At 35.3% G+C, this 24,916-nt stretch overlaps 2 protein-coding genes and 1 long non-coding RNA gene across 3 annotated transcripts; 1 reads left to right on the top strand and 2 right to left on the bottom strand.

Moving 5' to 3' along the window:
- Nucleotides 1-7,358: 7,358 nt before the first annotated feature.
- Nucleotides 7,359-9,961, top strand: LOC120271906. Its single transcript, XR_005540078.1, has 2 exons — nucleotides 7,359-7,698; nucleotides 9,571-9,961. It is a non-coding gene; the product is annotated as an uncharacterized LOC120271906 (long non-coding RNA).
- Nucleotides 9,962-13,460: 3,499 nt separating this feature from the next.
- On the bottom strand, nucleotides 13,461-19,141 carry LOC120271728. Its single transcript, XM_039278406.1, has 5 exons — nucleotides 18,747-19,141; nucleotides 16,824-17,207; nucleotides 16,282-16,400; nucleotides 15,469-15,548; nucleotides 13,461-13,890 (listed from the first exon to the last, which is right to left on the bottom strand). The coding sequence occupies exons 1-5, from the start codon at nucleotides 19,139-19,141 to the stop codon at nucleotides 13,528-13,530; spliced, it is 1,341 nt and encodes a 446-aa protein (XP_039134340.1). The 3' UTR covers nucleotides 13,461-13,527.
- Nucleotides 19,142-19,162: 21 nt separating this feature from the next.
- Nucleotides 19,163-20,226, bottom strand: LOC120271729 (uncharacterized mitochondrial protein AtMg00810-like). Its single transcript, XM_039278407.1, has 3 exons — nucleotides 20,155-20,226; nucleotides 19,910-19,975; nucleotides 19,163-19,684 (listed from the first exon to the last, which is right to left on the bottom strand). The coding sequence occupies exons 1-3, from the start codon at nucleotides 20,224-20,226 to the stop codon at nucleotides 19,163-19,165; spliced, it is 660 nt and encodes a 219-aa protein (XP_039134341.1).
- Nucleotides 20,227-24,916: the final 4,690 nt, after the last annotated feature.

Below are 24,916 nucleotides of genomic sequence, written 5' to 3' on the forward strand. Positions count from 1 at the left end.
TGGGTCATCTTCTCACATCACATCCTCTCGCTGTGAACCCTAGTTTATACTCACCTTTTTCTCAAACCTCAACTCCCTCATGTGATAGTCACGTGAGGGACATGAAAGTTCAGGATTTTGTTTTACGACTGAATCCCTCACTTTCACTGTTAGCTGAATTTTAATTTTCTACCAAAAAATAAAATCCTTTTAAACAAACAAGTGATTTTGCCAATTCTAGAAATTTGAAAATAGAAGGAATTTTAAATTATGCCAAACAAACACCACCTAAAGATACTTTGTGTGTGTTTGTGAGTGTATTGGGATAATCATGAAGTACAGGCGCAGATTTTTTTTTTTTTTAATCCGTAAGGCAAAATGGTTAAATAGAACCATTTATATTTCTTGATATTAAATAATTTTTAATAATAGATAAAAAAAAATAGAGAGTAGTAGTTTTCCTTGTAACTATTAAAAAGCATCATTTATATTTTTTTTTTACAAAAATATAAACACTCTGGGTAAAAAATCCAATATTAATAAACTATACAACCATGTATCTCATTGTCAGTATTGAATAAATACAACATAAGATCCTAATTGTTTTAAGGGTTTGATGACCACTTCTTTGTGCACAACCTTCGTAAGTAATTATATATATAAATTATTTTTATTATTTTATGTTTGAATTTTTTTAATTTTAACAAAACCCTACATGATACTAGATTTGGAGAAGTTCTAAACAAATCTATATAAATAATTAGCCATCTTTGTGAGGCCATACATGAAAAAGCACTCAAACATGGGAGATTTTTATTTGTATATAAACCCCACATAGTACTATGCTTTTCAGCCTTTTCTTTTTAAATTTAATAATAAATTAATGTCAGTTGGATTAAAAAGTATAATTTAAAAAAAAAAAACTTTTGGGAATATATATACTGAAATTTGAGAGCAAAATTAGTTGTATTTAAGTAATAGGATTTATTATTATGTTTTCTTATTTAAAGTATTACTCCTTCCGTTTCATTATAAATGTCCACTTGTTCTATATCTTATATTATTTGTTGACACTTCACATAATTTAAATACTAATTTTTAAATTTAATTTTATCAATATATTTAAATGTATTATTCTACACCACTATCATATTAATTACATAATCTTAGTGGTTGGGGAGATATAGAAAAAAACCAAGAAAGAAAGAAAACTAAATGTTAATGAAGTTTTTAGTTTTAATTATTTTGCTTAAGTTTTGCTTGAAACATTTAAATGGATATTTAAAATGAGATTGAGTATGAATTTGAGAGGTATATATTATATATAAAAGAACCCAGCCCTGGGCACGGGCCGATTTTTTGCCCGGCCCAGTCCGGAACCCGCCCGGTAAATCCTGCGGGATCAACTGACCAGGTGGGTATGGCCGGTAACTTGTAACCGGCCTGCACTGTAATTGGTCCGATTACAGATTGAGTTTTCTCAACCGATGACCCAGCGGGTCATTTTGTCTCAACTTGTCGGGTTGGGTTCTGTCAAATAGGTGTGTTAACTCTTTATATATATATGTTCTCTAAAAAATTTCACTAACATGGGTTTGACAAGAATAAAACCCAAGACCTCGTGCACATGTAAAGAAGCTCTAACCAATTGAGTCATAAATTTTTGTTATCAAAATATTACCAAACATTATTTACTTCCATTATTAGTATTATTCAAAATCAATAAAATTTATACCAAATTATTGATATAGAAAGATATTATTATATAAGTAAAAATAATTTCAATGGTGTGAAATAGTCTAAATACTAATTTCAAACCATAATCCTTTCTACAATATTTTTATGCATTTTTTTAATGAAATATTTAAAATCTTGAGTATTTTTAAATACTTAAAATTATAATATTCTCTAATGTATTTAGTAAGAAATAATTAATTTAAATTTTTTTAAATTAATAAAACACTTTTTACTCCAACAAAATTTACAAAAAAATCTTTTAATAATAAATTTTTTATAAATCTTCGTGTTAACAATATATTTTAATGAAAGAAAACTAAATTATAATAAAATAATCATTGTGACATAATATTAAACAATGGTAAAATAAACATTATAATTTAATTTTTAAACTTTATTATTTATATATTTAATTTTTTTTATAGAGAAATAAATTTCGTATAAAAAAAATTTCTTCAATTTCCACAATCCCAGGTCCCTTTTAATCAAATATATGATTTTTCAAGAGATTTAATTTAATCTTACATTTACTAATATCAGATTTTGAAAACATTATCAAAACATTAAATAATAAGTATTTCATAAAAATAAATTAATAATAATAAAATTTTTTAATTATTGCAATTTATTTGAAATTATTTTAAATATTTTTTAAATTTTTAAAAATTATATATAATTTTTCAAAAATAAAAAATAAAAAATGGTGGCCAATATGAATTGAACTCAAGACCTCACCACCATTATTGATCAGGCCAGTTACGGTATCACGAGCAATATCATTAAAGTAGTAGGAAGTCTTGTAGCGCTCTGTCTTTGTCTGAGTTTGTGTTTTGTGGTGCAAAACGAAATTAGGGAGTAGGGACCAATAATGTAATGACTAACGACAACCCAAAATATTACATGAAGGCAAAATGTAATTATTTGAATTTAATTTCATTTAAAAGTTTATATCATGAGACCTACGTTTACATATTTCGATTTATACTTGCCAAGAAAACCCATGCGTGGCAGTTGGATGGATGGCAAAGTGGATCTTGTGACGTGGGAGTGCATAATGGGGACATTATTGGCACGAGGTGTCATGTGTCCATGAATGCATGCATTCTCCATCAAGTGTCTTTTGTTGAAATCTCTCACATATTCAATTGCAAGAGAATGTCACGTGAAGGGTGGGGCATATGATTAATTACGAGCATTTCGCACCACATAAATTGATGATTTTGGTGACTGGGTTGCCCTTATTTATCTTCAAGTTATATGTTCAGGGTTTTGCGTTCCTTTTTTTTTCATATATATATATATATATATATTTAATCATAAAGTGGATATATATAAACCATATTATATTAATTGCTCTTGTCAAGTGAGATGTTAAGAGATCAATTTTTTTTTTGACAACATTGATTAAAATTAATAACTTATTTATCTTATTAAAAAAAAAAATCATTTGCAATATTTGTAAATTATTAGAAATTGTTAAAACATAATGTCATCTTGTCAAATTTTGTCGTTCAAAACAAAACAGTGACCAATAATTGCAAGATAATCACCCATTGCAGTGAGTTTATAATACAATAAATTATTTTTTAAAAATAAATTTAATCTAAAGGATATAAATCATATTAAAATTCAAGTATAAGTAAAATATAGTTTTAAAATATTAAAAATTTAAATATAAAAATCTAATTTTCAAAATAAAATAACATAACATAATGTGTGAGACCCATAATCAAACGTGCATGAAAAACCTCCTGACTAGAGGGGGCACGGACTGCTTAACCAGACCCGACCCGGTGGGTCCGGGTTGGTTGGAAGTGACCCGGATCTGGCATGACAGGTTTTTTTTTAAAATTATTATATTAAAATTAAAAAAACTTAAGGTTATTGATGAAATTCGAACCAGGCTCCGTTGTAAAAACCTTTCACCCTCTAACTTTTCTTTCCAAACTTCTTTATTGTTTGGTTGGTAAAAACAATAAAATAAATTTATATGTCAAATAGTGTTTTTTAAATAATTCTAAAAATAAAAAATAATTTTAATAAATTAGATGAAGTTGAGACAATAAAAAAAAATTCAAAATAATTTTGGAAAAAAAAGTCTTGCACTAAATTCATTTATTAATCTAATTAAACCGTTGCTATATTTTTTTTTTGTAATAAATATTAGTTTTTTAATTTTTTTATTGGAGTTGTTAATCACTTATTTATAACCATTGAGATCTATCTAAGCTTTACCTTTGGTCTCGAACTATGAGGTATAGCTATTTTTTATCCTCATTATGTTTGTCGATGAAAAATCACTACTTTCATAGCTTCTTGTTTATGTTTTTTGTTGTTGAATTAAAACCACTTGATTCAATTAGTTAGCGATATTAAAATTAAGTTTTTTGTGTGATATGCAGAGTGATGAGAGTTCTAATCTTTATTGAAGAAAAACAACACATGAGTGATGTCTCAACCTACACTCATGCTTTATAAAGACAAACGCCTGTGGCCTTTAAAAAAAAACTAAAGCATGCTTCTAATTATTGAAATAAATTTAAATTTCCATGAAGACAATTAAGAATTTGTTAAGTCCAACATGTTTTTACTTATATTAAATGTATGTTAGAATTTATTGCAAACACAAAAGTATGTGTTCCAATTAATAATATCTAACAATTATATATATATATAACAACAAGCAAATGTTGTTGAAGTTGGTTAGAACAACATATTGATTTCGAAGAGGTCACAGATTCAAAGCTCCAAACGCGATATTTATTTTTGAAATTAAAAAAAATGGCAAGTCGGTGGGTTTGACCCCGGTGATCAGGGTCAACCCGCCGGTTCCCTGGGTTGGGAAAACCCAACCCGTAACCGAACCCGTTACAGTGTAGGCCGGTTAAAGATTAGGAGCTCGACCCGTCAGGTCAGTTGACCAGGAGAATTTTTCCAGGCCGGGCGGGGCCAAATGTCGGCCCGTGCCCCCTCTAATCCTGACTAGCTAATAGGATCATGATTTTATTGGCATGGAGTCTTTAGTGTATATATGGTCATTCACACTATATTGATAAGTACCAGGGGTTAAATAACACTTGTGGGATGAGGATGCGTGACACATTTTTGACAGTTGTCTTGTCTACTTCATCAAATAAAAAAACATCCTAGGCATTACTCAATGTCACAGTTATTAAAGAAAAAAAAGATAGCTCTTGTGACTGATACATCATTCAGTCGGTCACTCATGCATGAACACATATTCTGCTAAATGAAAAACAAATATACTATTTGAATTTAATTTCATCTAAAAGCTAATTAGGGGTTGTTTGGATTGGCTTTTTTAAAAAAGTGTTTTTTTAATTTTTGTCAGAAGACTTTTTGGAAAAAGATCTTTTAGAATAAGTTAGTCTTTGTACGATATTTTTTTCGTTTTGGATGTATTAGTTTTCGAAAGACTTCACGTAGTTGTGAAAACTAGTTGGATGTTTAGTTGAAAAGATCTTTTTACGAAAGAACAAATTACTAAAATGCCCTTTTACCTGGATTGATCGAGGCGGCTTTTAGTAAATCTGACTTAACCAAATAAATTATCAAAAACAAACTTTATTTTCATAAGGTGGTCTTTGGCGAACTTATAAAATAAAAGTTCGATTTGAGTATTTTACACATTTTCGAACATTTTATTCAAAAAGTTCTATCCAAACATAATACCAAACCTCATAAGCACTTAACTTATAAAATAAGTGCTTTTGGATCAGCAATAAGCTGATCCAAACAACACCTTATATGGTGAGACGTACCACGCATACCTAGGTTGTCATACTTCAATTCATCGAGTGGGATGGTAAAGAGGACCATGTGACGTGGGAGTGCGTGACGGGCACGTAGGTTTGTGGTACCATGCATTGAGCCTTATCCAGTGTCGTTTGATGAAATGCTCCACATGTTCAATTGCATAGTCTATAGAGGAGTACGGAGCATATGAACATTTTGCACCAAATTAAATAATTGTTGAGTCCCTCTTCATCACTCACTACAAGAAAAACATATTTTTGCGACGGCTTATAATTGCGTCATAAAATAAGGTTTTTGCGACACTGAAAAATTTTTGTCGCAAATAATTAATTTTTTGCAATCAACTTAAATATCCGTTATAACAACTATAAACTTTTGTGACCAACACATACATCCATTGCAAAAACTATTACTATTCTGCGATCAAGACGAAATATCCGTCGCAAAAAAACTATGCTTTGCATGACAATCAAACGTTGTCTTTTCGCAAAAACTATGTTCTGCGACAACTAAATGTTTTTATTCAGAAAAACTATAAAGCGTATGCGACAACTAAATGTTGTTGTCGCAAAAAATATAAATTCTTGTGAACACTATAAGCTTTTACGACCATCATATAAAATCGTTGCTAAAACTATGGGTTTTCTAACAAACCAAAATGCTTGGCGCCAACATGATATCTCGTTAAAAACTATGGGACTTTTTACGATAAACTCAAATACCATCGTCAGCAAAAAGCTATAAAGCTTTTTGTGACTAGCGCAAATAAAATTGCAAAAACTATAACTATTTGCTTCAAACATAAATACTCGTCACAAAAGTTATAAACTTTTATGACCAATCTATACTCTTAACATAAACTTTTATGCCATAAAAATTATTGACTTTTTTTTTTTTACTAATTTGCATTTTGTTGGAGTGCTTCATGCTTAAAAATCTATTCGCAAATTAAAAAAAAAATGTAACTTCCACAATAATATTAAGTTTTATGACCTATGGAAATACTAAATTAATTTTGACAATTATTTTTAAACTCATTATTTGTGATTTGTGAAAATAGACTCAATAAATACTAGCAAATGATTGCTATGCTACTTGTATATTAATCATGCTATTTGTATATTAATCATGGAATTCAAACCTATTATTCTATTTGTCTATGTGATAAAATCATAAAAATAATGTATTCTTTTATTTTCTTAATATTTTAGTTTACTTTCAATACATCCAAATCTTTTACATGATTAATACTACATATGATTAATTTTTTAAGTCTTTAATCAGCATGTGTTAAATGTAATTAATTAATTAAATAGTTAAATCTTGATAACTATGACACTCACTTTAATAAAATAACCATTAATTAGGTTTTATAAAAACCTAATTAATGGTCCCTCCTTATAAAAACCTAGCAGCCCATTTTTACCCTCTTGCCATTGTACATGTCATGTGCATACCAAAATTTATACTATCTAAGTTGACAAAAATTTTTTTTAAAATTTTTAAAATTTTTAAAATTTTTAATATTATATAAATTTTTTTAAAAAAGCGCTTAACAAATAGCAACTACATTCCACATAAATTCTTCTTTTATTTCTCTATACATTTCCACAAAAAAAAAAGGCCAAATTTCTACTTCCAGAAAAAACTAAAATTATTTTAAAATTTAAAATAAACATTTCCCAAAAAAATTATTTTATAAATAAACATTTCCCAACAAAAATAAAACCAAATTTCTAGTCCCAGAAAAAACCAAATTTCCAAAAATTCCCAAATATTTTTATATTTTTTCATAATTCCCGCATACTAATATATATATATAACACATCAAAAAATAAAAAATAAAAAATAAAAAAAAACCCCAACAATGAAAACCCTTCTTCTTCTCCATCTCCACCCACTCACCACCACCAACCTTCTTCTCATCGTCTTCTCGCCGTGTCTTCAACGCCACCGCCTTAAAGCTCTTCGCGGCCCAACTTCCTCACCCCCATTTCACCTCTCCCCCTCCACCGCATCGTCGAGTCCTTCATCGGTCCTCATCGCTCCACCACTCTTCTCCGGCCACCGTCTTCTCTTATCCCTCGCATCTCGTTATCTCGTCCTCATCTCTAGGGCATAGAGAATTCGAGGAGCTTTCCAAATCGCAGAGGATTTCATCCCGCTTTCGCAGTTTGTCTTTGATCTCTAATTCTTCTCGTCCAGGTTATGCAATCTCAGTCTCTTTCTTTGGTCTTCAACTCCCCTATTTTCCCCCATTCTAGTTGTTGATTGATGCTTGAAGAAAGATACTCTTATTTATAGTTATATGTTTTTATCAGGTAGAAGATTGGTTAAATAGTTTGCCTTGTAGGTAGGATCCATGCTAGCTATTCACTCTTAAGATAAAATAAATATTATTTTTGGGAATTTATGTTATATAATGATTAAGGAGAATGACTATAATAAGATGCAAGATATTTCAGCTCCTGATAGTATTTCACTTTAGCACATTTGATTGTCTCCAATGTGCATGCAATTTACTCAAGGTTTTATTTGTGCCTCTTTCTATTGAAATATAAAGGTTGTGTCTTTCAAGAATATTAAGAATTCCTTTGGGCTTTACAAGTTACAAAGTTCTCAGTGGTACTCTTAAGGAATGGAGACCTTTTACAAGTTACAAAGTTCTCAGTGGTACTCTTAAGGAATGGAGACCTTAGATACAATCATGAGATGACCTTTGGCCAAATGACCAAATCAGAGGTGCAGCATTTCAATATGTTTATTCATTGGGAAATTCTTGCCAAAGTATTTCCAGACCTGTAATGGACTCTTTGAAGTGTGTACACAACTAGTGGAAAAAGGATAGAATAAAGGAAAGATGCACAAATCCTAACTCATATTTAGCTACTTGAGCATGGACAATTGCAAGTCATATTCCCTTTGGTCGTATTTTATTGTTACTTTATTCTAATGTGGCACTATTGTACTATACTAACTAGTCAACCGAATTGTAAAATCAAGGCATCACACTCTGTTGGTATTCTTCAAACTAGTGGTACAGAAGGAACCCGAGCTCTTTTAGAAGTTAAAGGATGGCTTTCAAGTTGTATTTCCTCTTGATCAAAAGTCAGTCTTATTAATGGTCACCTAGAATCTAATGACAAATGCTTTAGTTACTGTTACAATTATTTTTAATTTTTCAGATTGCAGATAACCCCAATGCTTTTCACTTAATAATACTCCAAGATTCTGGCACTAATCTAGGAGGGCAAATTAAATATTTTTTTAATTGTTATTTTTATACTAACAAATGATCTTTGAAGCACTTCATATCTTCTTGCCTTCTACACATGGGATTGTCTACTAAACCTTTCAATACCCTTGACCGAATGATTATTCTTTTTCCTTTTAGGCATCTTAAGTTCTCCATTTTTTGTTAAATATTTCTTTTATAAATATCACTAGAGTGCAACAAGTACTACATTGTCCTGTTTTTCATTTGTGACATTCCCCATCTAATAGAGATGGTTTATCGACGAGGAATATGTATACATTACTGATTCCGTGCTTTTAAGAGTATGTTTCGAACTAGATGAGACAAAAGGACAAAACTCATGCCCATCTATGTTGCTTTGCACTTAAAACATTCCTGAAGCTCAACAAGGATAATAATGTTATGGTATCCAACATAGAAAGTGCTTGCAAACCATGTCCAAAAGTTGAAACCATCTACTTTTGGAGAAAAGGTAGTTGTTCTGAAATAATGTTTGCACTCTCCTTGTTTCAATAAGCAGAACTCAAAGATGGTCCTTCTATTACTGCAATAATGTTTCTTTACCATATCTGACATTCCAGACCTTGGTGGAAAATACTCTTCTTAGATGCTCAAGTGGTGAGCACTATCAGCATTGCAGTGCTCTGATGCCAAACATTTTACCTGGTTGATACTTATTCCCAGCTTTCTGCTCTTGTGCAACATCCATAGCTTTTTTTTCCTTTAAAGAACATTCTTTCTTTTTCACTTATTGCATACTAGAACTTCATAACCATTGCTTTCCTTACACACTTACAGAGCCATATCCTTTTCTGATGCAGGTATTGCTCGAAAAGTCCGAATGCTCGACTGGATGCCACGACAAACCTCATATTGTTCTTCGAAAGCACGCCTCTGACTCGATTAAGCTCAATAGATGATACTTTTATTTTATCTTGCACTCTGCATTGTTCGATACTCTTCATACAGTTGTTTGGGTTTTCCATTTTGTGTTTGTTAGGAATTAGACATAAATCAGATCGAGTAGCTATTTGCAGTAAATAAAACAATCTCTGTCAAGACAGATCAGAGACATGGAGATCCAAAGCTAGAGGCAAATACATTAATTCTTAGGATGATAACTAGATGCAATTAGGAGTTGAAGAACAACTTACGGCAAGCTGTAAAAACACCATCAACAGTCAATTTCAAATTTCATACCAGCTTTTCTCACATATATTGAGACGTGAAGAAGTAATGTACACTAAGAAAATGATGAGATTCGACCAGCCCTATGCCCTCTTGATAACTAGAATTTTTTCTTTCTCAGATGAGTGTAGACAACCAACTTCCCACACGACAAAACCATGCATCCGTTGGAGAACAGACATAGGATGAGGCTTCAGACACTGGCAATCTTCTGGTGTTCGACCAAATGCTAGCCCTGTTACAAGATAACTCAGGTGTTTGATAAAATACCTCTTCACTGGATACACACAGAAAGAAGCAAAGACTTTTCAATAGGTTTCACACACCCAATCAGCTCCTAGTTCTCATTTCCATTAAATAGTCAAAAGTAAAAACAAAACATGTCAAACTTCTCCACTAATGGATACATCATACCCCTGATCGCACATTGGTTACAGCCCATTACTAAAACTATGCCTAGTGGCTAGGCACAAACAAAGAGAGATTACTACACACTTCATGTTCCCTCTTCTTACACACTATCAGTACATAAACAAAAGGCTTCTCCCATCCTTATATGAGAGCAACAACTACTCTGACCACCATGCTCCACCTTTTCGTTAGCAACCATCGCCGGCAACGTCGCGTCCCAAGCTTTAGTCAACATCAACACCCCCCTTGAGTGAAGCATGCGTAGCCCCAGACGATCTTTGAACTTAATTATTATGCATCTCAGTGGACAAATGCTTGGTGAAGATATCCGCAAGTCAGTCTTCATTTCGACAATGATAAAGAGATATCAATCCATCTCCAACCAAGCTTCGATTGAAGTGGAAACACACATCAATGTGCTTCGTCCTGCCGTGATGTGTTGGATTTCTTGCCACCGCGATTGCGGACATGTTATCACACCACAGCTTGGTTGGTTTCTGATCTCCTTCCCCAATATCATGTAACACCCTTCTGAGCCAGACGACTCGACAAGCAATAGCAGTACATGATATGTACTCTACTTCGGTGGTGGATAAGGTGACAATCTCCTGCTTCTTGGAGCCTCACGAGACAGCACTACGCCTCAACAGACATAGCATGCCTAATGTGCTCTTTCGGTTAGCTCTGGACCTCCTCTTCCCAGTCACTATTTGAGAAGGCCTCAATTATGTTAGTATCTTCATGTGAATACCATAACCCCAGATTCCATGAACCGGCAAGATACCTTAGTACCCTTTTGACATCACTAAAGTGACTCTTGCGAAGCTTACTCATGAACCTAGATTAAAAATTCACAGAGAAAACAGTGTCTGGTCGAGTGTGAGTGATGTATAGTAACTTCCCAATTATGCTTCTGTATAGACCTGGGTCTATAAAATCTTCACTCTCGTCCTCTTGTAGCTTCTCATTCAGTGCCATTGGAGTTGGTATTGGTTTACATTGAGTCATGTTCAAGGTCATGCATCAAATTCACAATGTAACACCTCTGACATAAGAAGATACCATCTGCCCTTTGGTTCACTTCTAATCCTAGAAAGAGCCCCATTACACCCAAGTCTGTCATGCTGAAAGTTTGCATCATTTCTCTCTTGAACTCTTCGAGCATTGCAGATGAGGAGCTAGTATAGACTATGTCATCCACATACAAGCTTATCACTAGAAATTCACCATCCTTTTCCTTGCCTCCTGTAGAGTGTATGTTCACTCTCACTTCTCCCAAACCCCATGTCCTTGAAATACTGATTAATCCGAGAATACCAGGCTCTCGGCGCCTACTTCAATCCATAGAGAGCATTGGTTAGTTTACACACTAGGTGCTATTTTCCTTCCACAATGTATCCTGATCTGGTTGTGACACATACACATCCTCATGAATTTTCCCATTAAGGAATGCCAACTTCACATAGAAATGACATACCTTCCAACCAGAATGTGTAGCAAGAGCAAGCAGCAACCTTACTATTTCTAGTTCAGAGCCACCGGGGAGAACACTTCCTCATAGTCAATTCCCTGATGCTGTGTATAGCCTTTGGTCACTACCCTGGCCTTAAACTTCAACAGACCTTCAGCATTCAATTTCGTTTTGTAAATCAATTTTAGACCCACTGCCTTCTTTCCAGCCGGCAATGCACACAACTTTCATGTGTTATTACCAATGATTGCCTCCATTTCAATGTCCATTGCCTTCTGCTAATCCTTATATATTCTTCACAACCTCAATGATGTCCACAGGATCAGCCACATGCAGCGCGAACGTGCATGACCGGTAGATATCAGTGAGAGATCTGGTTCGTATAAGAGGGGAATCCTCAGGTGATGTGATCCGAATGCTGAGTAATTCATCACTTGAATTAGTACTTGCTGGTCTTGCAACCACACATGTCTCTATGTTTGATCTTTCCAATTCTGAGGAGCTATATGATGCATCTGATCTTGCTTCAGACTTCTCCTCGATCATGATTACAGGCCCACCGTGAGTCTTCATGAAAGATCACGTCCCTACTAATGAGAATCCTGTAAGATACTATTTTGTACAACCTGTAAGCTTTAGACTCACATGAATAACCTACAAATATATATTTTTCAGACTTCTCATCTAGCTTATGCAGCTTGTGAGATTGAATTAAAGTAAAAGCAAACACCCTTAGGTGCTTCACAGAGGGTAAAATCCCATACCAAACTTCATATGGGGACTTGTCCTTCAGCACATACGTCGGGGATTCGTTCTTCAGGTAAATGGTAGTGGGCATTGCTTCTTCCCAGAATTTGAGTGGAAGACCACCACCATTGAGCAAACACCTGACCATCTCAACCACGGTCCTATTTTTTCGCTCCACTACACTATTTTGTTGAGGTGTATATGATAGGAACAAATAGAGAAGATATTTAAGACAAGATGCAACTGAAGCTTGAAACTATTAACTGGAAATTCAGTGAAGCAAAGCTAACTTGCTTAACTTGAAGAGAATACAAAGACCACTAATATAGAAGACTCAAAAAGTAAAACATACACTACTGACACAACATACAAACATAAAGCATACACTACAAGAAAATTACTGTTTAGAAACAGTATTTTCCGTTTCTAATCCGTTACTAAAGTGACTATGCAACGGATTAGAAACAGAATATATCTGTTTCGAATACCCTTGTTTCTAATTTAAATAGAAACGGGAATATATTCCGTTTCTAAATTTAGAAACGGATTGAAAACGGAAAATATTATATTTCTAATTTTTGAAAAATTAAAACGGAATAAGATGTGTTGCTAATCCGTTCTAAGTTACAAAAATAAAAACGGATTCCAAACGGAATATTTTCTGTTTTATTTTTGTTTCCCTATTAGAAACAGTAGCTTTTTTTTGTTCCTAATCCGTTCCTAAAGTTTTTTTATAATTAAAAAACAATATTCAAACAAATAAATCGGTTTCTAATCCGTTTCTAACATTTAAGTCAATAAAATAAAATAAAAATTATATCCCTAATTTTTTTTTAAAAACCTGCTACATAAATTTTTAACCTAGAACACCAACAAATAAGATAAACTCATCAATTCATACAAAAAGAAATATTTAAGTATATATGTTCAACACAAAATAATAAGTATACGACAAATACAACTATAAGTCAACATCATGATCGTCAGTAACTGGTTGTGAGTCCTGTGCGGTAAACTGCAACTGCTGAAGAATCCTCCTCTCAAAACTCATTATCATGTCCTTCATTTGATGCATCATCTCCGCACGATATTGGTCCCGCTCCTCTTTCATTTCAAGCAAACTTTGTTGAAGCTCCTTGTTATTATCTTGTACTTGGTCAAGTGTCTGTTGAAGCCTGTCCTCACGATCTTGGACTTGACTAAGAGTTTGACGCAATTCTCTAACCTCAGCATGTAGTGCCTCAGATGATAAACTTGTGGACAAACTCGAAGATGAATGTGGATAAAAGATACACGCCTGGGACCCTATTCCATAAACCCTAATCTACAAAGAAACAAATAATAAAAATAAAAATGTTGGACCTTATTAAGAGTTTTTAAATAAAAGAAAAAAATAAAGGCACCAAAAAATGCAGATCCAGAAAGCAATAAACCAATAAAAGCACTCATTTGGATGCCACCAAGGCAATCAAAGAATAAAAAAAATAGATTAACTGCCCAAACAGCTGATTTCTACAAAAAGAAAAATCATCAAGGAAACAGAAAAACAAATTCATGTAAAAACAGTAGGTTAAAACATAATAAAATGGAAATCAAACAAAATCACTACAAGGATCTGAAGGAGACTTTCTATGATTGAAACAAAACAATTATATATGATGCCCCCAACTGAACTAGAAATATGGATCTGTTACCTTTCTTGGACAACCAAAATTTATAAAACATTATTAAAAAAAAAATCATTGCCCCAAAAATGAACTAACAGAGACTTTATATATAAAGTGATGGAGGAAGGCTAGGCAATCACACCTCAAAATAGGACATTAAGCTAAGAAAAACATGAGAATAATTCACTGATTCCTTTCCTACAAATACTCATCTCACTTACAGAAATATTAGAACTTACTTACGCAAGAGTTTGACATAAATGGGAAAAAGACTTATATAAACCAAAACTTATCTAGATTTCTAGACTTACTGATAACTCAATTTACAACAAAATTCAAAATAAATCCACCAAATCTGGTACACTTACGCAGACAAAAAAATGAAATTACCAAACTACCCCTAGCACATAAACACATTATTCTAATGCTTAGACAACTTCTAAACCTAAACCATGTCAATTGATAATGGAAATAAATGTTATGCATCAAAAGAATGATTGACATCATCATCTTTTTTCTTCCATATTAGTCTAATCATATGCTAGTTACACCTAAGTGGAAATTGGATTCATCATTTTCTCATGCAGTTAGATATGTAGCAAAAACTTAAGATGAAATCATGACTCATCATTAATAATATTATGTTTCTGCAGGACATAATAACAAGAGAAGTCTACTTATGATAGTATACTGATTTTCTCAGATGGTTTGTAGGCATTACCATAAATATTTCCTTGTCCTAAACAAGCTGACATAATTAGGCACAAAACACTATTATACAAAACCCAAACCCCCATAACTATATATTGTGTTCAAGTCCTAATGGGCCATGCTACAATTTGTCACCCACCCAATAGAAGATCTGGAATCAGTTAGAACATCACTCCAACTGAATTTACCTCTAAAATGTTCATTACCAAATAAAACAAGTGTATTATATTTTACATGTTTTAGCAATTGAGAAATGACCCATGCTGTAATAACATAGGGCCTGGTGAATCAACAATAATGCAATCATGAAGCTGTAGAGCAAAAGACAAATTTGAATTTAAGGGCAAACAACTGAATGATTAAAAAACTAAAATAAGCAATGTAAATGTAACAAATAATTAAAGAACTGATTTGGTACAATTTTCTAACAAAGATGTAAATAGAAGATTAGCATGAGCAAAAATCATACAAGCTAGATATAGCATGAAAAATGCTGATTTACGAATTATATAAATTGTCAGCACCTTCAAAATTAAAGGAAGAGTTGATAGTTCTACAGATGGTAGCTCTTGCAGTTCACTGTTAACAGCATGAAACGGTTCATCTGAAAATGGCACATGATTGGTCATTCACTAATTAACCATTATCTGAAAATAGTAACCCATGCTAATGCACAAACAACACAATTTATATGAAGGAAGAAAATGAAATTAAATAACAAATCATCCCCAATCTATGTGTTCAACTAACTTATAATACATCAAAAAGATCTTGACTACTCTCAACCATTATAGGGCAGGTTGCACACCAAAAAGGGAGGATCACACATTCTGAGAATTTAGACATGATGTCACAAATCACAACTAGGAGCATTAAAGGCAAAGAGAGTATTTGGTTGTGGGGTATGTTGGGACAAGCTAGTTTAAATAACCTTCCCAACCAAACACCACTTTCAAAATAACTTGGAATACTCTTAATTTATTCTCCAAAATTTTAAAAACCATAAGACTGGATAACCTTAAGCATATCGAAAAACCATTATGCAGCAAAGTGGAAGTAAAAATGGTAGTGAACATCAACAATCAATAATTCATTTTAAAGCTTAATTTGGTTTAAATTAGATTGTCAAGCCTATTAGCAGCATGGTTGATATCCCTCCCAATGACAATGACAAGCCATCTGGAATACAAGCCGAGCATTCTGTGTTTGATTTACGCACACACAGGAGTATTCTAGAGTTAAGTAACTAGGAATATATGTCATATTTCACTATAATGTATCATTATGTATAACAAATTCTAAGAAGCCTATAATACAAGAGGCAAGAATGAACATACTCAGCCCCAGAAACTCAACCAAGCTATCCGCGCACAGCTTCTGCAGTTCCTTTTTGGGCTTGTCATTCCTCAGCAATGCCACCACATACTCAGCCAGAATAACAGGATCGTCCTTAGTTCTATCAAAAGGAAAAACAAATAATCATCAGAAGAACATTACCAATACCCAAATTTCAATATATCCACGAATAGAAAATATACTAAAGTAAGAAACAAACCATCAACCAAGAATTCTACCATAGTACTAATCACATCAACTCTAGCTTTCTATAGCCATTTAAGCTCAGAGAAACTGGTATCTAATTAGGTTTTCAATCCATCAAATAACTTGAGAGGAAAAAAAAGCAGGGTGGGAAATAGGATTCTCAGCTCTTCAATAGAGAAATCATGCGCTAGGAATGAGAACCCTAAAATTCCTCAAAGATACTAGAGCTAGAGCCTAACTCGAAAAATCAAAATCAAACCATGTATTCGCATTAAATTCGCTGAGATCTCTAACTAAAAAAATCAAAATCAAAGCATTGAAGAAGAAGAATAAGTACCGAGTTAGAGCCTCTGGATCGGAAGGGAACCAAGTGCTCCGAAGCACAGCCCGACGATCAGCGAATCCAAACCTCGTCTGCACCCCGACGAAGCCCAGCAGCTTCGGCCGATCCTCCAACCCAGCACCGCCACCAACGCTAGATCTCGACCGGAAGTTCCTAAGCGTGTCCTTAGCTCTCCCACACCGGAACACCGAAACCTGCACAGTCCGCGGGGGGCGAAGGAGCACGACAATGGCGAAGACAATCCCGATGGCACCAACAAAGAAGAACACACAGGAGATAAGCGAGGAGAGGGAGATGCGCGGTGGCGGCGGCGGCGGCGGCGACGGGGGTACTTCGAGGGATCGATTGAAGAGCGGCAAAATGAAGAAGAGAAGCAAGCTTTACTTGTATTTTCCACCGCACGGCAAAATCAATGGATGAGATTTGCTGGGATTTCATCAGAGGAACCAAGACCGTTCGATAGGAGTCATTCTGAGATGACCTGAGTTCATTCCAACCATATTATTCTTCATTAATTAATGGGAAGACTTTATACTCATTTAAAATGAGAAGACATTTTTATTTGACATAAGATTAACTTATTTTTGTAATTTTTTAAATTTATTTGTTTTATATAATTTTGCACATGATTTTATAAGACTCTATAAAAGAAAAAAACTGAAGTTTATCAAATATGATAAATTTTAGCCTAAACTAATTATAATCATTTCAAATATTTCAATACTTCGATATAAATAATTTCTCATGTGAACATAGTAGAAACAGATTAGAAACGGATATGTTTTAATATTTAATAATATTTAAATAATATATTAATTTTAAAATTCGTTTCTAGTCCATTTCTATTAGAAACGGATTAGAAACGGACATTCTCTAATATTTCATAATATTTAAATAATATATTATTTTTTTAATCTGTTTCTAGTCATTTCTAGTAGAAACAGATTAGAAACGGATATTTTTTAATATTTAATGATATTTAAATAATATATTAATATCTAAATCCGTTTCTAGTCCCTTTCTATTAGAAACGGATTAGAAACGGATTTTTTTTAATATTTAATAATATTTAAATAATATATTAATTTCTAAATCCGTTTCTAATCCTTTTTATTAGAAACGGATATTTTTTAATATTTAATAATATTTATAAAATATATTAATTTTTAAATCCGTTTCTAGTCCCTTTCTAGTAGAAACGGATATTTTTTAATATTTAATGATATTTAAATAATATATTAATTTTTAAATCCATTTCTAGTCCCTTTCTATTAGAAACGGATTAGAAACAGATATTTGTTAATATTTAATGATATTTAAATAATATATTAATTTTTAAATCCATTTCTAGTCCCTTTCAATTAGAAACGGATTAGAAACGGATATTTGTTAATATTTAATGATATTTAAATAATATATTAATTTTTAAATCCATTTCTAGTCCCTTTCGATTAGAAACGGATTAGAAACGGATATTTGTTAATATTTAATGATATTTAAATAATATATTAATTTTTAAACCCGTTTCTAGTCCCTTTTTATTAGAAACGGATTAGAAACGGATAGTTTTTAAAATTTTAATAAATCATATTTTAAAATACCCGTTTGTAACCCGTTGTTATTAAAATCATATTTAGAAACAGTTGTTATTCCATTGCGAATCCGTTGCAAGTTCAAACAGAATAAATTCTGTTTCTAATATTCTGTTTTTAAATTGCAACTTCCTTGTAGTGATAAAGGTAAGTTGAAAAGTAAACATCCAATCGCAGTTCATCCTTAAAGTGAGTTGTCCAATCCCATTGCAGCAGTATCTTTCCCATGCTACGTACACAGTAGCTACTGGTCACTAAGAGGTCAACTTTGTGTAGACTCAGCAGATGGTTCAGAGTAAAAGATATTCCAACATACCCCCATTACTCTGAACCTCTCATCCCAAGCATGTTTCTAAGAGCTTCGAACTTGCAGTTTGGCAACCCTTTTGTGAACACATCGGCAACTTGATCAAGAGTGCTGCAATGAATGATGTTAATGGTGCCATCTTTAATCAGATCTCGAATAAAGTGATACCTTGTATCTATGTGTTTTGTACGCCCATGTAGAATGGGATTGCGAGCAATTGAGATGGCATATTTATTGTTACACATTAAGGTCGTTGGGCATGCTTGCTTCTCGTTCATGTCCTGCAATAGACGACGCAGCCAAACAACCTCACAAGCAGCAGAGGTTACAAAGATATACTCTGCTTCGGTGCTGGATAGAGCAGTAATTGGTTGTTTCTTTGAGCTCCAAGCTATGGCCCCAGAACCAAGCATGAAAACCCAGCCGCTAGTGCTTCATCGATCATCCGGTGATCCACCCCAATCGCTGTCGGAATACCCCACAAGCTTCAACTCATCACACTTTGTATAGTGGATCCCAAAATCCATAGTTCCGCTGATATAACGAAGAATTCGTTTTACAGCTCCGTAGTGATGCATAGTAGGTGATTGCATGAATCTTGAAGTCACAGACACATCATACATAATGTCTGGTCTGGTATGAATAAGATAGAGCAACCCTCCAACCATCTTTCGATACTTAGAGGAGTTTACTTTCCCAGAGCCATCTTCAACTTTAAGCTTCTCATTGGAGTTTATAGGGCTGGACACTGGCTTGCAATTAAGCATTCCGGCATTTCTTAATAATTCCTCAGCATATCTCCGTTGAGAGACCATTAATGTTTCTTTGAGTTGTCTGACTTCTAATCCCAAAAAATACTTCAAGGAGACCAGATCAGACATTTCAAACATATTCATCATCCTTTCTTTGAACTCCTTCGACATCACAATAGAGCGACCCCATGTAGATGATATCATCTACATACAAAACCATGATAGAAGAGTGTCCGAACTTCCTTCTTATTCTTGTGAGTATGTTGGTTCATTAGAACTCGAACAAGACCCATTCATTTGGAATTCCGAGTCTATCGCGGTACTGCCGAGCTCTTGGTGCTGACGAAGCCCATAGAGAGCTTTTACAAGTTTATAAACATATTCTTCCTTTCCTTTAATAACGAATCCATTGGGTTGTTTTACATATACCTCTTCCTTCAAATCTCCGTTCAAAAACGCCATCTTGACATCCAGTTGGTGAATGCACCAACCCCTCTACACTCCAATCGCCAGGAACAAGCGCACAGTTTCCATTCGAGCAACTAGGCTGAAGGCTTCTTCGAAATCGATACCTTCTATTTGTGTAAAGCCTTGTGCAACTACCGTGCTTTCTTTCGTAACAGGGACCCATCAGGATTCAATTTGGATTTAAATATCCATTTGAGTCCAATTGCCTTCTTTCCCTCCGGCAACCTGATGAGTTCCCAAGTTTTGTTTCGATGGATAGCTTCCATTTCCTCCTTCATGGCTTCGACCCAAGCTTCATACTTTGCTTATTCTTCAAAGGTTGTTAGATCTGCAGCAGTAAGGGCAAAGGAACAAGAGTCATATATCTCAGTTAAGCTCTTATACCTCGCCGGGGCATCGCTATCTTGTCCCTCATCAGGTAGATAACTAAATGAGTGATTGATTAAATTCTGCACGTTTGATATTTGTTCATTGGAGTAAACAAATGGTGGATGACCATCCACTTGATCATCAGCATCATCATCGCCCATAATGTTTGATGCCATGAAATTTGTTGGTGTTGAGTCAGCATTACTCCCCCAATTCCATTTCTTCTTTTCATAAAACTGCACATTCCTGTTAACCTGGACACGTTTAGTGATAGGGTCATAGGTTTTATATGCTTTAGCATTTTCACAGTAGCCTATGAAAATGCCAGGTGTCGATTTTGCATCAAATTTCCCTCTCATCTGCTGGTCAACAAATGAATAAGTGAGACAACCAAACACTTTCATATTCTCCACATTCGGCTTTGACCCCGTCAAAGCTTCATGTGGTGTTTGATTTTTCAGAGACTTCATCAACGCACGGTTCAGAATATATACAGCTGTGGCAACGGCTTCTCCCCAGAATTTTGGTGGCAATCCTGACTCGTTTAACATCGTCCTTGCCATCTCCGTTACAGTGCGGTTTTTCCTCTCTGCAATGCCATTTTGTTGAGGTGATCGAGTGCAGTCGACTCTTGCCAAATTCACGAATGTTCACAGAATGATTTAAATTCATGCGACGTGAATTCTCCACCGCGATCATGTTGCGATGACTTCACGGCAACAATAGCTGCTTTTCAACTAAAAGCTTGAATATCTTGAACTGTTGCAAAGCATCAGACTTTCTTTGGAGGAAATAGACCCAACTGTGGCGTGAGAAGTCATCCATTAGTAGGAAGAAATAAATATTACCTCCGATTGACGGTGTCCTCATTGGTCCTACCAAGTCCCCATGGATCAGCTCCAAGGGTTTGGTAGCCCTCCTTGCCAATATTGATGGGAATTCAAGCCTTGTTTGTTTTCCAAGTGAGCATGACTCACAAGGTTCTACTTCAGAAATGACAGGAAGTCCTAGAACCATCTGCTTCTCTGATAGTTCCTTCAAGCTTTTTTGATTCAAGTGCCCATATCTCCTATGCCATAAAACTGACATTTCTTCTCCTCTTTGTGCGACGTTTGCAGCTCCCATATCATTGGCTTCTAATGGAAAAAACCTGTGTGAAGTCATGCACACTTGTGCAATTTTTGCTTTAGAAACTACATTCTTGATAATACATTCACCACATGTGAATTCAATGCTATAACTGGAGCTCATCAGCTGCCCCACAGACAGTAAATTATGTGCCAAGTTAGGAACATATTGCACATTTGTCAAGGTGTTCTTCTTCCCGTCACTTGAGCAAAGGACAACAGACCCAATACCTTCGACATGGAGTGTTTTTCCATCACCCAGTCTAATGGTTTGGTTTGATGCTTCTTCTATGTGGTGAAACAACTTCTTGTTCCCAGACGTGTGGTTAGAAAAACCACTGTCTATCAGCCATGTTCCTCCATCTTGAATTGCTTCTTCACTGGATGCCATGAATAGCAAGCCTTCATCCACTTCCTTGGTTTCTTCTGTGACATTTGCTTCTTTGCCTTTGTATCGATATTGTGACTTGATATGCCCGAATTTCTTGCATGCAAAGCACTGGATACCTCTGTATTATTTGTTGCCATCAGTATTACGATCTTAATCTGAACTCCAGCTTTGACCGGGTCCTCGCCCTCTGTGGTACCCTTGACCGCGACCTCTACCTCTACAACCACCATGCTCACGAGGTGAAACACCCTTGACATACAACGCCTTCTCTGTGGTCTTGTTCAACATCCAGTCTCCCTTCATGGCCTCTGAGAGACCCACTAAGTTCTTCAATAGTGAGAGAGCTCAGGTCCTTTGATTCGATAATGGACGACACCACATGACTGAACCTTGGAGTTAAACTCCGGAGAATCTTACCAACCACGGTTGGATCACCGAGCTCCTCTCCCAGGGCTCGTATATGGTACACTACAGTTAGCACCCTGCTAATGTAGTCTTGTACCTTTTCTCTGGTCTTCATGCGAGTATTCTTGAAATCTTGATGATGAGAATGAAGCTGAGCAGCTGTGTTCTTGGGTGCAACCTTGATATTCTCCCTTCAAGATATCCCATGCCTTCTTCTCATTCCTCGTCTGTGAGATTCGAATGAGAACCTTGGCATCAAGCGCCTGCTGTATGAGACAAAGGGCCTTTGCGTTTCTCTTGATGTTCTCTGTTCTCTTGTGCTCATCTTCTTCTTCTTCATTGTACCCATGCCATTCCCCATAGATCACGAGAGAGAAGAATGGTCTCCATCTTCAAGCTCCATAGGTTGTAGCCATCTCCATTAAAGGGAGGCACATTAACCTGAGAAAACCCAGCGCTACTCCCATTCACAGCCATTCTCCTTCAAGATGATTGTCTCTGATACCACTGATAGGAACAAATAGAGAAGATACTTAAGACAAGATGCAACTGAAGCTTGAAACTATTAACTGGAAATTCAGTGAAGCAAAGCTAACTTGCTTAACTTGAAGAGAATACAAAGACCACTAATATAAAAGACTCAAAAAGTAAAACATACACTACTGACACAACATACAAACATAAAGCATAAAGGTAAGTTGAAAAGTAAACATCCAATCGCAGTTCATCCTTAAAGTGAGTTATCTAATCCCATTGCAGCAGTATCTTTCCCATGCTACGTACACAGTAGCTACTGGTCACTAAGAGGTCAACTTTGTGTAGACTCAGCAGATGGTTCAGAGTAAAAGATATTCCAACAGTATACGGTGCAGTTAGTTCTCATTTAATCTCCCATATTTCACAATATCTTTGAAACTCTAGTGAGGTGGATTCTCCACCTCTGTCGCTTCTCACAATCTTAAGGTTCTTCCCAGTCTGCCTCTCAATCAAGACATGAAAATTATGGAATTGTTGTAGAGCTTCAGACTTGCATTTGAGAAAATACACCCAACTCCACCTGCTGAAATCATCAATGAGTAAGAAGAAATATTTGTTATTACCCAGAGATGCCTCAGTCATTGGCCCACATATGTCCATGTGCACTAATTGGAGACACGAGGCTTCTCCAAGACATGCTAGCCATTAGGAAAACTAGTTCTTCTCTGCTTAGCCACAGCACAATGCTCACATGGTGGACCCTGCTTCACCTTCATCATTCCTGACACCATGTTCCTATGAACCATAGACATTAGGATTCAATAATTCAAGTGTCCTAAGCGAAGATGCCATAACTCTGAGGTTGAATAACTCGTCATAGCTACATTCAATCTCCCAATGCTTGAGACTTCAATAGGGAACATATTATTCCTTTATTTTTGAATTCTGATCACCTGCTTCCTTGTGTGATTATCAGTAATAATGTAGTTGATTGAAAACTACAAACTAACCTCTAGCAAGCAATTTCCCTACACTCAAGAGGTTGTGGGCCAAACCTGGTACAAATTGCACTCCATGCAGTTGCTTTAACTTGCCTGTCTAAGTGCGAATGCATATTATGCCTACTCCCTCGACCATTATTTCCTTGTCATTACCGAGTCTCACGCTTACCTTCTGAGCTTCATCCAAGCTATCAAATAGGCTCCTATCTCCAGTCATGTGGTTAGAGCATCCGCTATCAACTAACTAGACTGAAGACGAAAGTGCTTGTGCTATGTTGCTTGCCATAAAAGTATTGTTGGTCTCCCTTTCTTCTGCTATCATGCTGGTTTCCTTCTTGGGCTATTTTTCTCTTACCCAGCAGTTTGCTTTCATGTGGCCGAACTTCTTATAGTGAAAGCATTAAATGTGGCTTTTGTTCTCCGTGTTGCATCCACGACCTTCTCAGCCTCTTCCTCTCCTGCGAGCGCAGGACCTTCCCCGCCTTTGCTGTCTCCCCAGGAGTTTCCAGAGCTGCCCCCTTGCTGTAACTTGTGTATGAAGAGTCTCCCTTCACTACGAGTGCCTTGTCACCGAGCTTGGCTTAGGCGCGATTAACCCTCACATCATGAGCTAGCAACGTTCCACTGAGATCATCAAGCGTGAGCTTTGATAACTCCTTGGACTTCTCGATTGCTATAGCTACAAAATCAGATTTTGGCACTAGGCTTCTTAGAACTTTAGATACAACATCCGCCTTACCAAATTTATGGCCAAGAGCTCACATCTAGTTAACGATGGTAACCACACGAGATATGTACTCTTGAATCCCTTCTGAATCCTCCATCTGTAGAGTTTCAAACCCTTGGCGAAGTGCTTGAATTCTCACTGATAGAACCTTGGATGTACCTTGGCACTGCTTCCTTAGGATTTCCTAAGCTTCATGAGCCATCTTTCCATCTGCGATGAGATCCAAGATCCGATCATCTACAGCCTGCTGGATCAAGCAAGGCACTTTGGCGTCGTGCTTCTTATTTTCCTTCTCCTGTGCTTCCTCCTTGGACTAGGCCACGCCTTTCTCCACAAGATTCCACAACTCCTGGGATCTAAATACCGTCTTGATTCGAAGACTCCACCGTCTGTACTTAGCTCTTGAAAACACCGGAACAGAGGATTGGGATAGGGTGATCATCGGAGCGCCGTTGCCCCCATTCACACGAT

Source organism: Dioscorea cayenensis, chromosome 11 (genome assembly GCF_009730915.1).
Source record: "Dioscorea cayenensis subsp. rotundata cultivar TDr96_F1 chromosome 11, TDr96_F1_v2_PseudoChromosome.rev07_lg8_w22 25.fasta, whole genome shotgun sequence".
Lineage (NCBI taxonomy): Eukaryota > Viridiplantae > Streptophyta > Magnoliopsida > Dioscoreales > Dioscoreaceae > Dioscorea > Dioscorea cayenensis.

What these genes read in the sequence shown, in the direction of transcription:
- LOC120271729 (XM_039278407.1), bottom strand. Translation starts at nt 20,226, where the DNA reads ATGAAGGAGGAAATGGAAGCTATCCATCGAAACAAAACTTGGGAACTC. An exon ending in GGTTGCCGGAGGGAAAGAAG is followed by an intron (nt 19,976 to 20,154) that starts GCAATTGGACTC and finishes ATTGGAGTGTAG; the next exon opens with AGGGGTTGGTGCATTCACCA. An exon ending in ACGGAGATTTGAAGGAAGAG is followed by an intron (nt 19,685 to 19,909) that starts GTATATGTAAAA and finishes TTTTGTATGTAG; the next exon opens with ATGATATCATCTACATGGGG.
- LOC120271728 (XM_039278406.1), bottom strand. Translation starts at nt 19,141, where the DNA reads ATGCTTGGTTCTGGGGCCATAGCTTGGAGCTCAAAGAAACAACCAATT. An exon ending in GGTTGAGTTTCTGGGGCTGA is followed by an intron (nt 15,549 to 16,281) that starts GTATGTTCATTC and finishes TGCCATTTTCAG; the next exon opens with ATGAACCGTTTCATGCTGTT. An exon ending in CTCTTCCTTTAATTTTGAAG is followed by an intron (nt 13,891 to 15,468) that starts GTGCTGACAATT and finishes GTTTCTTTGTAG; the next exon opens with ATTAGGGTTTATGGAATAGG.